At 47.0% G+C, this 12537-nt stretch overlaps 1 protein-coding gene across 2 annotated transcripts in view; it reads left to right on the top strand.

Annotated features, from left to right (window-relative positions):
* Positions 1 to 12537, top strand: part of nrp2a (neuropilin 2a) — a 62014-nt gene that overhangs the window by 14825 nt on the left and 34652 nt on the right. For both annotated transcript variants that reach the window (XM_087836828.1, XM_087836829.1), the window contains exons 3-4: positions 5060 to 5241; positions 11604 to 11834. In XM_087836828.1, the coding sequence (XP_087692954.1) occupies positions 5060 to 5241; positions 11604 to 11834 (413 nt within the window). The remainder of the gene's footprint in view (positions 1 to 5059; positions 5242 to 11603; positions 11835 to 12537) is intronic.

The following is a 12537-nucleotide window of genomic DNA, read 5'->3' on the forward strand; positions in this document are numbered from 1 at the left end:
ACACAAAGCTCTTTTACAGAAGGGTAGTTAGATGAGAACTCATGTGCTGATTTCACAAAAGATGCAGGAGGACAGTACCAGCAAGGACTGTAAATGTATATAGCAGATCCCTAAAGGGGAATGACTGAACTGACTGCACATTATTGCATAGTGACCACTAGCAGGGTCAGTAAGGCCACAGAGGCATAAAAGGCCTATAAATATATAAGCAAACAGTGCTCTGCAAAAAGACTTGCAGACACCTAACAAAGACTTGCAACCTCATATCTCTCCACAAGCTCCTGCTTAGAAGATCTGTCTAAATGAACACATCAAGATTAATGTTGGCTATAAGAAGTTCCCAGGTTTCACAGTAACACCTGCTAAATGATGGGTGATGATAGCGAAAAAGGCGGACGGTTAAATCTGCCCCTTCACATAAATAGTGCTCATTCTACTACTCTCCTCTAGTAAGGCTAAAAGGTGCCATACAAGCACAGCTCGCATTGTTTAATGGCACTGATTATTGTCAAATATGTGACAATAAATAAATCTTTGCTACGTAAACCTCATAAAGGATGTAATTTAGATAAAGTGTCATCATGTATAGTAATCTTCCAGAGCAGCTTCATTGTTTACGATACCGAATTTGGCATCTCTTAAAAGAAACCAGTACTGCTCGTACCAGTTTCGTCTTTAGTGGTTTCTCGATTTTTTTATAGCCTATTTTTACAGTTTCTGCTGAGTGTCAATGTAGAGTTTTACACTGTTTTGTGGTGTGTGTGTATACTCGCTTTGGGCCTGCGTTTGGTTGTACTGAGGCGCTGCTGCCTGCAGGAAATGTCCCCGGTCCCCAGCAAACAGCAAAATGTGTGAAAGGCAATTAGTTGTTTTGGTGCAGGGGTGTCGTGATATATGAGATCAGAGGAAGAGAAGACGTGTCTGGGCTGGTGCAGAATCACAGGCCTTTGAGGGTTTTTAGTTTTTTTAACCTTCTCCCTCTGTTCCAGATATATTCTATAGGGGAAATGAGGGAGAGCGAAACTGCTGCCCTCCATAATGGTTCCCTAACACAGGGCTGGTCGTGCAGACCTAGACAGACCACCAGACAGACGGAAAGTCGGGGATGGATGGTGTCAGACAGAAAGGCGGAGTTTGAATCAAAACAATTCCTAGAGGAATCTGGATCTGGATGGGGGCTTTCTGCTTCCGTGTGTGTGTGTGAGAGAGCGGGACGCGGCGCTAATGCGTACCTTCATGGGCGCAGATGTGCGAGTGCGCATGTGCAAATGATTTATGTGTGTGTCTGCGCAGTGTCCTGGAATGCAATCAAGTGTGTGCTTGGGAGAGACAGACAGTGGGCTCTCACACGTCAGGTCCTCATGCAAGTATTCATCAGAGCCTGGGGAGAGGCTGAGCGAACAGGTCAATAATCACATCTGAGGAACACTCACTCACTGACGCTAATCCACGACAGGAGAGAGGGAGAGGGGAGAGAAGGATAGAGACCCACTCCAAAATCAATTAAAACCTAATTAGGCTCTCGGCTCTTTCGCGGGCCTTTTATCCCCGGCGTTGGTGATGCTGCATCGAGTGTGTACGCGCACGCGTGTGCTTGTCTATGCCGGCATGCGTCTGTGTACACGTCTGTCTTTGTGTGTTTGTTGGCACATGTTTTGAGTGTGTGTTTTCCCTAAAGCATGTGTCAGTAACAGCCCTAAGCAGGCGTACTTAAGGGATGGCCGCGGCTCTCACAGACTCACAGTTGGAGGCTGCCACTAAAGCCTCTACGATCGCTTCTGTAATGCAGGATTACAACCAAGACACGTATAAGAGTATTGGACAACAGCTTCTTTACTTACTAGGAGGAGAGCTCTTCAGGCCTTCTTTTGTGCAGATTGGCTTGAGCCCCAGTCGTCATCACAAGCTTAGACTGGAGGAGCGTGCAAGAAGACTGAAACATGTCGCAGTGCAGCTTTGAAACTTTAAGCTTTATGAATTTTTAAAAAAGTAATAATAAAAATTGGTAAGAGAGAGGCAGAGAGAGTGAAACTGTTGAAACCGGTTCAGGAGGTGTAGCAATATCAGGCTATCATGCTATTTAGCCTAAGGCTGCTTTCACACCAGTTTGTTTGGTTGGTTTAAATCAGACTCTGGTTCACCTGTGCAGAAGTGGACACATACCAAAACCGAGACCCTTTGGAGGAGGTGGTCTTGGTGGGGTTCTAAATGAACTCCAGAGCAGTTTGTTCGTGACATGAATGTGATCCCACCTCGATCCAACCAAGCTAACAGGTGTGTCAGTACAGTTGTAGCTAAACACCTTCCCGTAGGTAACATAGCTGTGTGCGAAGTTCTGCAGAAGCCAACAACTAGTCTTGAAATGAACATAATGAAAAAGCTGCAAGTCCACAAACCCATCAACTGGCTGCGACCAGAGTAAACGGATCAGGCTTCAGAAACTGTGTGTCTTGCAGTTCCCCCCTAATCCAACTCTGGCACTGTTTTCGTTAAACCCTCCTTTGCCTCATATATAAACCTTCTTACCTTCATCTCGGCTTTAAAATATTCTCTGAAACCATGATCTGAAAATCTTCCCAAGGCCAAATCAAACCTGAGATTCCTTTATTTCCCAAAGTGCATGTCCTTTGTACTCTTTTTTTTTTTGGTTTAATTAACTCGCCTCGTCCTGTACGTTCTTTTTGTTGGTCAGATGCTTTCATGTGGCGATATTGCAGGCTCATTGCAGCATTTTCACACTTCGAGCCTCACCTGTGCATGTACCACTCTGACCTAGATTAATATGGTTGGGATTATCCCTCCATCAGCAGTCTTAGCTTGAATGCTCTGTATAGGAATCAATACACTGCAGGAATGCGATAGCCAAAAAAGAGGCTTAGTGACTCTACTTAATCCAGGTTTTATTCCAAGCAGGCAGCACAAAAGCAGTCTTAGTGCTGAGATTCCACAAAGAAACAGCCTTGAGCTGATTGGTTTGTCTCAGCTCTTCTCAACGCTTTTCATCGTAGAGAAGTCGCGGGGGGGAAAGCGCTTACCTGTTCGGGACATTGGCGAGATGCTGAGTTTGAATGCGGCTCCAAAACCCGGAGTCATCTGCGATGATTTTTTAACATCAAACAACCCGTCACGCTAATTAGCGAGACAACAGCAGCCCTGTTGTTTTGTGACAGCTTTGTTACACAAACTAATTGAAGCAAGCGCGTTTCGCATGCCTGTGAGTTTGAAGGGTGTAGCTGCAGGACGCCTGCAGCAATGCAGTCAGCTACATTGGGAAACCCAGTGTTTTGTGTTTAGTGTGTGTGTGTGGTAAAGACACTTGTAGAGAGAAACACGATTGAGTATCATGATAGATTATAAAATTACAAGGAAATTATTCACAGTTGCAACAACTTGCAATGCAATAACAACACAAATCTTGCACTCATACAGCAGCAAAACAGGCTCATGCTTAAGAGAATATAAGAGATAGAAAAGTGCAGATTCCTCTCAGACACTATTTGGATGAAAATTATTGAAACTTGCTTTAAAACAGTAATCCAGCACTGAGTTAGAAACAAGCAAAAATCATGGAGATTTCTACACCTCCCAGTATTCACACAACCCAAAATTACTATCCTGAAACCTGGTGATTCACTTTCAGCTCTAAAACATGAACTAGCTCCATCTTTATCATATCAGCAGAGCTATGATATAATTTAATGATGGCTATCCACGGCAGGGCTGTGTTTTCATACACTGCGTAGTATTCGCTAGCCTTTAAGGGAGCTAAGGAGACCAAATTAGTCTACCATTCATAGAGACTTTTTTTGCCTACATGAATATCAATGAAAAATCTTTAGACCCATATTTTATATGTGTTATCTCTTACAGACTACATATCTGCATTAAACTTTGTGTCCGTGTGGAAAACAAGTGCAAAAGTGGAAATTTGGAAAACTTTGATGCTGTAAAATCCATCCACGTAGTATGTTCCTTAAAGGGAAACAGATACTAAATATCACCCTGCAGCTGTGGTGCATCTGCAAGCCACTTTGCAACCCACCTCCAAGCCGGCTTCTTCTTTCATCCTGTACCCCACATGATCATCGCGGTGGGTCTTGTTGCTCCCAGGACAGACGGATGGAAATAACAATCTTCTTTTGACTTGAATGATCCTGACTGAACTCTGTGACTCTGTGTCGCCGCTTATGTCTAATAATGGCACAGGAGTGACACTCGGGGTTAATTTTGGATCAGCTGGTTGGGCTGCCTCCCACACACACACACACACACACACTCTCACACACACATGCGTAGTAGCCTGCCAGTTGAGAATTTGCTTTTATCATTCAGGGTCAGTTAGCTAGTCAAAGGTCAAAATGAGCCAAGAGCTCAAGCATGTGTAAGCTAATAAGCAAGGTGCCTGTGCATTTCTTTGGACCGATTTTACTCTCCGCTCCTTCACCTTAATGTCATCATCCCCCCCAGCCTTCACCTTTTTACTATTTCATGAGCTCCTGCCTATTTTTGCGCCTCTTATTAACAAATCCATCGATTTGCCCCAGTCTTCACCCGCAGATTGCAGCCACTTGTTCAATTACGTCCTACTCAAACGCAGCCCTCTCTTCATTTTCTTTCCTGTTATCCAAGATTTGGTAAAATGGCGAGAGCTAACCTCGAGCTGATGTCAGAGGGATCTGAGCTTGTTGTCTCAAGCAGAACTGGGTCATAAGAGCTAAATTTATTGAATACAGCTGAGGGGAAGCAGCACATATGAGGTGTGGCAGAGATGTTTATTTGTGTCTTGAAGTTGTGTTGTGCTATTTCGCTCTGTGTATTCTGTCCTGAGGCTGAACTCTGACGGTAAATAGATCCACACCTGTCTGGTTTTTATTAGCTGGGCCGATTGCATAACCCCATAACTATCTACATTTATCTCCCCTCTACATTTCTCCTTTTATCTCTTTACCTTTCTTAATCCCTTCCTGATGCATTAAACTCTGAGTATGCTGCATCCTAGGATTTTTTTAAGGAATGCTTTTAAGAGAACAATCTAATTCATTTCTCTTATTCTTTTCAGATACGACTTCATAGAGATCCGCGATGGAACTTCAGAGACGGCCGATGTTTTGGGGCGGCACTGCAGCAACATCGCCCCAGGGCCAATTATCTCATCTGGGCCATCCCTCCAAATCAGATTTGTCTCCGACTACGCCCATCAGGGAGCCGGCTTCTCCTTGCGCTACGAGATATTCAAAACAGGTAAGGAAGCATTAACGGGTTGTGTTCTTAAAGCTGGGTCTGTTTAGTGCCACATTAAGTCAATAACGCCACACAGTTCATCGTGTTTTTTCTTAATTTTCTTGTTTTTCTGCAGACTTTTTTGGGCAATTCAAGCAATATTTTATATTACATGAAAAACAAAACAAACAACAAAAAAACAAAAAACAAAACAGTGTGCATCATTTTATTACAGTTTATGTGTGGGACATATTTCAACAAACGTAAGGCTCCCCTTCTCAAAAACACTCAAGTTAATGGTTTTTTGCCATCATGCGCCTCCTTCGCCTTCATGTTAGCGGCCCAAAACCCGCAATCACTCATCCCATCACTTTCCCAGTAATTTACTTCAGCAGAGGGGACCGGGCATGCAGGCAAAACTTACAGAGCGAGGAAAAAACAACAACTTTTAAGTTGCCTCAAAGCACGTGAGGAATGCGTTCTTATATGAAGCAAGAATACACTTCCTCCGGGGCCGTTAGGAAGACTCGGGTGTGGGAAGGGTTATTGTGGGATGATGGAAAATGGAAAGAGCTCCGAGGCTACTTGGGAGTTTGACTTAAGGTCAAAGGTTTATGAGCGGAGGCAGAGGCGAGGAGATTGATGGGGACGAGCGTGTGGCGAAATGGAATTTTCTCAAAAGTCGTCAAAGTGCACGAGGTGAAGTGCGCTTTGCGGGCAAGGCTGAAGTATTGTTTTAGTGGCGCTTGTGTGTTTGTGTGTGTGAGTTATAGTGGGAGGAGGCGAGGTGAATTGGTCAGGTGGCCTCGGGGGGAACAAGATTTATGTACAAGTGAGTTGCCAGCGTATTGTCTCTGCAGCAGTTAAAGGTAACTCCGGATTTGGGTCTGGAAATGCTTTTCGATTTAAAACAAAACAGAAAGAATTCGTTAATTCACCTCCTACCTTTGAAGAAATGTCCCTGGCTTTGTGTCAAATGAGTGTGACCCAAATTTGATGTTACCGAGGACACCGAGCTCAGACCCTGGCGGTATAACTGACTGCATCTGTCTCACGCATAGATGGATCGAAGGCTGGTGGATTGTGGCGGAGGGGGGGATGCGGTTGCTGTGCATTTAACAAGATCCTGGTATAAATACAGGGGTGTAAGAGCTGGTGTCACTGTGCTAGCACATGTAGGTGTCTGCTGGCTGCATGTGTGGGTGGTTCCACTCAGCTTGTTGTGCGAGATTCTGTCTGTCTCTATGTATGTTTGTATGTGGAGGCGGGAAGAGAGACCCTTATGTTTGTGTGTGTGAGACAGAGAGGTAGAGAGAGAGGCACAAACTGAGAGGGAAAATGATTGGGGTTAAGGGAGACAAACTGACAAAGAAGGAGTGAGTCAGAGAGTGGAAATGAATTCAGGATGCGTGATTGAGGCCATGTGTTAATTACGGCGTTCCCAGCGCCTGCACGCTCTCTCATCATGGCTGTTTGTCTTACCGTGGCAGGCCCGGGCCCTCTAAACAGCTTACAACTTCTGACGGGTACACAGAGATCCGAGGCTGAGATGTGTTTACTTACTAGAGGAGAAGTGGCAATTGTGCAAGCGTTATTTTTACCCTTCTTAACGGATTTAGGCGTTGTGCGTTTTTGCGCGCTTTTATTTTTGGGAGGTGATGGAGAAATGAATTTTAGTCCAGTCTGTTTTAATGCAGCTGCGCAAAACTCAGTTTGCGTGTGCAGTGTCGAGGTTGGGAGGTTGTGTTTATGGGTCTGTGTGTGTTTTTAAAGGGTGCGTCCTGACAGATAGAAATCTGTGCAAACAGCTGGGAGACGTGTGTGTTTGTGTGCGTGTCTTCAGCTTCCTCGCCATCTTAAACAGACAGCTGAGGCTGACCCCACCACACTGTGTCTGGAAGTCAGACAATGCAGGTCTGGTTTTGACTCTGTGTGTGTTTGAGATATCCTGCCCTGCTTTCTCTGCATTGGACTAATGATACTGTGGCTTGTTTTTGTTTTGTTCATTCAACCTTATTACATAAGCAGTGACTGTAGCTACTCCAGGGTTTTTTTGAATTGGACAAGCAATCTATTTGTGCCACCGTGTGTGTTTGTGTGGTTTATGTGTGTGTAAGTGGCGTGGTACAGCACAGTTAGAGCTAATCACTTGCAGCGTTGAGGATCACAAGTCGACCTTTGGCTCTACATCCGTCCCAAATAACCCTTCACCCTTCGGTTCACCTCCTAAGAAGAGCCAGGGTCTTCCATCTATCCCTCAGTCCACTACACTCATGCACACACGCACGCACGCACACATACAGTGCACAAACGCCTTAATCCTACTGTACAGTGAAAGTGCACAGCTCCCCTCCCTTCCCCCTTATTGTTGTGGCCTACTTTGGTCCTACTCATGCGTGCTTAACCCTTTATACAGCCCTGACTACCACCCCACACAAAGTCACGTGCTGCTGATGCTGTTACCACGGCTACAAGGGGAAGACTTATGATGGAAGCCCCCATTTCACCCTTCCCCAAAGCCCACCAGTAGCTCAGTGGAGGCAGAAAAACAGTGGCAGCCAATCCAGTGTTAAGATGGGAGCATCTTAACACTTGGGGCATTGGGTCTCCTCCGTGACCGCTGCTGACCTCTTCTGTGGCATCTGGGGGTTCGGGTGGTGGTGGAAGAGGGCGCAGCCTACGGCAGGGACCCCCGCCCAAGTACCACACATAACACACTGGCCTTGCGTGTCTCTCTGATGCTATCATGCTGATTGGACGCGTCAGTGATGGCTGTTACGGCTGATTGCAACTTGTTTATTCCTGAAAAACCCATGAGCCCCATCCCACTGCCGAAATCACGCTCACGTAATTAACCGGCAAAAGGTGAATTAAAGTCATGAATAAATAAATCGAGCACAAAAAAACAAGAGCGCTTAAGACTGATCAGCGATGAGGAAAAACGCGTACCCGGAATGAAATAACGAGACATTATCAGCAACCGCGTGAACGGCTTTGATCACAAACAGCAGGAGGGCTCTTTTTTGGCATCTGCATTTTTTTTGTATGTGTGTGTGTGCTGAAGATGAAAAACAATTGATAATGGTAATTCATTTAACAACAACAACATAACAGAGGCATCAGTCTAGGAAGAAACATTCCTCTCGAATTGTCTCTCCGGATATATAAAAGTGTCAAACCACAGCATGCCAAGAATGCTGTCTCTCCTTTTCTTGGGTCTTCCAGTTGTTCACAGTGTTGTTGTTGTTGTTGTTTTTGTTGTTGTGGGTTTTCAACCCTTCCCCCCACACCCTTGTGTAGCGTGCCCCTTCCGCTACACATCTACGCAGGCATGCATGTACACAGCCCTTCCCCGGGTGCCTCGGGAGAGATTTTCTTCAATGGAAACCGTGAGCCGAACTCAAGCGTGGGGAGGTTACACGAGAGATCTGCTCGCGACTGTGTACGAGGAGTGAGCCGTATGTCAGGCGGAGACAGGCAGGTGAGAGAGAGGAAGGCGAGGCAGGTTTTGATGTGCGGCAGACGCAGAGGTGAGCCCTCAGCTAGAGTTGTATGTCGACGCCAGGCGAGACAGAGGGTTGAAAGATTGAATGAACACAGGCCCGGCGCGTCGCTGGGTGGAGGAGGAGAGGAAAGGGGTTGCCCTGAAACGTGTGGAGCTGCCGCTACTACATCAGGCACTCATGTGCAAGAATCGAGTGGTTTCTACCCAGCAACTCGCCCTCTTACCCCCACCTCCAATCACACTGACACACACTCTCATTCACTCACACTATGACCTCCCGCTCCTTGCCAGAAGACAGCTCTCGCCAAATGGCAGCTCACGGTGCGATGCAAGCACCAAACAGGCACGTGTGTGCGCGCAGGCATGTGTGTGTTTTTAAGACACGAGGGCCGAGGGGGTGACAGAGGGAGGGGAGAAGAGGGGGACTTGTTTTTGGCGTGTTCATACACTGTGAGCTAATGAGCAGTGACGCAAAGAGAAGGTGCATATGCGCACACTCGGCAGAGCGTCGGCACGTGACGTCGCGCGAGGGCGACGGCTCCTCGAGTGACAGACGCGGCGTGTTTGGATGGGCGGTGGAGTCGAGCTGCGCTCAGATTGAAGATTTCACCAGCAGGACTCCGCAGACTTGCTTTGCACTGTGACCCAGTGAGAAACAAGGCCAGTGTGTTACTGGGTCTCACACATGCAGACGCACACCTTCAAGCACGCACACACTGAGGGAAAACAGGCAAGCGAGAAACGGGGCGTGCGAGCGAAAACGTACACGCAAAGAGGAGCGTTCGCAGGAGATGTGACTCAGGCGTACTGCGCAGTTCATTTGCTGTCGTTATCGCGTTACAGACACATGGAGATTGATGCTGCTTACTCCTACGTGATAACTGTACGCTTAACACACAGAGCTGAGGTCAGTCGGTTGAAGGGATGGGGAGATATTGGCTGTAAATTACCCTCACATTTCAGCATCCCTACTTCCGTGTGTGTGTTTGTGTGTGCGTACAGGCAGCCAGGCAACTGATCCACGGGTGTTTTGATGTAGCGGTGTGTGGGAGTCGACATAAGGGATTGAATGCCTGCTTTTAACGCGTGGGGGGGAAGATTCATACATTTTTTTTGTCAACATCTCAACTGTCAACTGTGACATGAATGTATTGGTGCCAGGTAAATCAGTAGGAAGATGTATGCATCATTGCACTCAGCTATATATGTAAGCACTTTGGCAGGAAATGAGAGAAAAACGGGATATAAAGAATGTCTCACAAGATGGGGAATACAAAAAGAGATATGGTATACGTCTCCTGGGTTTTCCTCCCTCTGTCTCTATGCTGATTAGGGTCAGCTCGCTGCCATTACCAAGTGTAGACACGGGGAGGGGGGGTCAGAGCAGCACAGTCGACCCCTCAGCTTTTCATAGGGCCGCCTGATAATAAGAACCGGTGCCTCTGAGGAATGCTGCCGAAGGAATGTTCCACTAACGCGTCTGTGCTCCTAAACGCCGCCTCTACGAATATGAATCTGGTTATCAAACGCAGCCCTGGCAGCTCCCTGAGACAGTGCTTGCCTGGATACGGCGCCGCTTTCCCAGGTTTGAAATCCACCAGATGCCTTCTCCCGTGAGCCTCTTCAACCTGACCTCCCAGCTTTCCAGTGGAGTCAACGATGGGAAAAATGCTTCTAGCTTAGGCTTGTTTTTCCTTGCTGGTAGTGACCGGCCAGGCGCATTTGTCTGGGAAAGGAAACTGAAGTGAAATGCGTCTTTAAATGAATTTACCTTCAACGAGTCATTTCAGCAGGAGAGAAGTAGCAAAAGGAAAAAAACACACAATGTCCAGTTTAAGTGCGCTTTAGTCCTAGAGGAAGAGCTGCGATTTGTCCCTCGTATCTTAGCAGCGTTGCCACATGAGGATGTGTGTGTGTGTCCGGTGAGCATGAAAATAGAAATGCATAAAGATGTACAACTGAACGGAGCCTGCATTGTAAAGATAGAACTATTTAAAGGGTGAGCGAACTCAGGCTCGGAAAATAAACACAGCTTATGAATGAGGCAGCGCGTGTGACATTTGTGTGAAGACCTGTCTATTTGCCGTGTGTGTGTGTGTGTGTGTGTGCTGGATTGTCAGCTCTCTCCCGCCTCATTGATGTGCCGGTCCATAAACACTCGGCCGTGACTCAGGCTCCCCAGTGGACCGCGGAGCAGTGGCTGATGGGTAGATGATCTGAGCCACACAGCTGCTGCCGCTCAAGGTGAGCCGCCCAGGGTGCATAAATCTGCATAGCTAATGAGGAGCCGCCGCAAAGGGCCCACTTAGAACCATTACACAACTTTTGTGGTATGCATGAGCGAGGTGTGCGAGAGAAAGAGAAAGACACGCGCTCACACAGAGTGCAAATGAGACCCAGAAAAGGGTAAAATTTTAAATATATGCTCTAAAGCAGGGGTCCGGCTTTAAAGGTAGAATATTTTAAGGGCTCAAGTAAAGGCTGGGTTTTGGAGTGCACTGTCATTGTTTGAGAGCACAGAGGTGGTATGAATTTAAGGGGATCGTGCACAACAAAAGAGCTCTAAGCCTGCTTGCGTTGCATGATGCAACATTAGAAATGCCCAGTTGAGCATTTGCTTGCTGTGTTGGGTTTTCTTCCCTTCTCCATCTACAGCCACGAGTCGTGCACGTTCGTGTCCTTTCACCACCGCAGCTACTGTAAAATTCCAGCGGGGCTGTCAGTGACGAATGAGTTTCTGAAACACCTTCTGCAAGTCAGATGAGATACCGCCACGTGATCGATTGCTCCTGCTCGTAACGCGACCATTATGTTTTGTTTTTTTTTTGTTTTTCACTCCCGACTCTAAATATCCTCTTATCCTTGTGTGTCTGCTTAGGCTCGGAATTCTGCTTCCGCAATTTCACCAGCCCTACCGGCATGATCGAGTCCCCGGGGTTCCCGGATAAATACCCTCACAATCTGGAATGCTCCTACATGATCATTGCCCCGCCCCACATGGACATCACGCTCACCTTCCTGACCTTTGATCTCGAGAACGACCCCCTGCTGGTCGGAGAGGGTGACTGCAAGTACGACTGGCTGGACGTGTGGGACGGTCTGCCACAAGGTGAGCGCACAGACACGCACAGACACACACGAACAGATGTTGGAATATCTCAGCATGAGCGTAGACACACTGGAAAGACACCCTGTCCTCACCTTTTAACGTGCGTGGACAGCCACATTTCCACATGCACATTCCTACACTTAAATCTGCATAGCAGCCTTCAATTTCCTGTGCAGGCATCCCTCTCTTTGATGTAAGCTCTTACCGTACAGTCCATCCCATTACATGGAGGGGGGGACTGGACACCCCTGAGGAGCAATCTCTTCCCATGGTTCTCTTCCCTCTCCATAATAACAACCCGTTCCTAACCCCCCTCATACTTTCCTCCCTGTCCTCCATCCTTATCACCTAGCACTTCCTTCCTCCCCAGGGTGAGCGAGAGTGACGGCCACGATGAGTATCTGCTTGTATGCAAAGAGCCGAGATCAGAAAGTGGGAATGGGAGGGGTTTGGGGGAGAAAAACATTTGAGGATGTTATCAAGGGGCTTTGATAGTGACCGCCATAGGGTAATGCTAGTTGCTCTGTAGCTGATGAAAGCCACATTAGTAGTGGTGAGTGGTTCATTTCTCACCTCTCGCTTTGCCGAGTTCCTTTTCTTCTCTCTTTTTTTCCTTTTCTTTTTGAAAATATGAAGCAGGGTGGGGGGGGGGAACCAAGGATTTGCTCTAATTATTCCATTTTCAGTCGCTAAGAAGGGATCC

Source organism: Neolamprologus brichardi, chromosome 23 (genome assembly GCF_056152115.1).
Source record: "Neolamprologus brichardi isolate AB-2024 chromosome 23, ASM5615211v1, whole genome shotgun sequence".
NCBI classification, from domain to species: Eukaryota; Metazoa; Chordata; class Actinopteri; order Cichliformes; family Cichlidae; genus Neolamprologus; species Neolamprologus brichardi.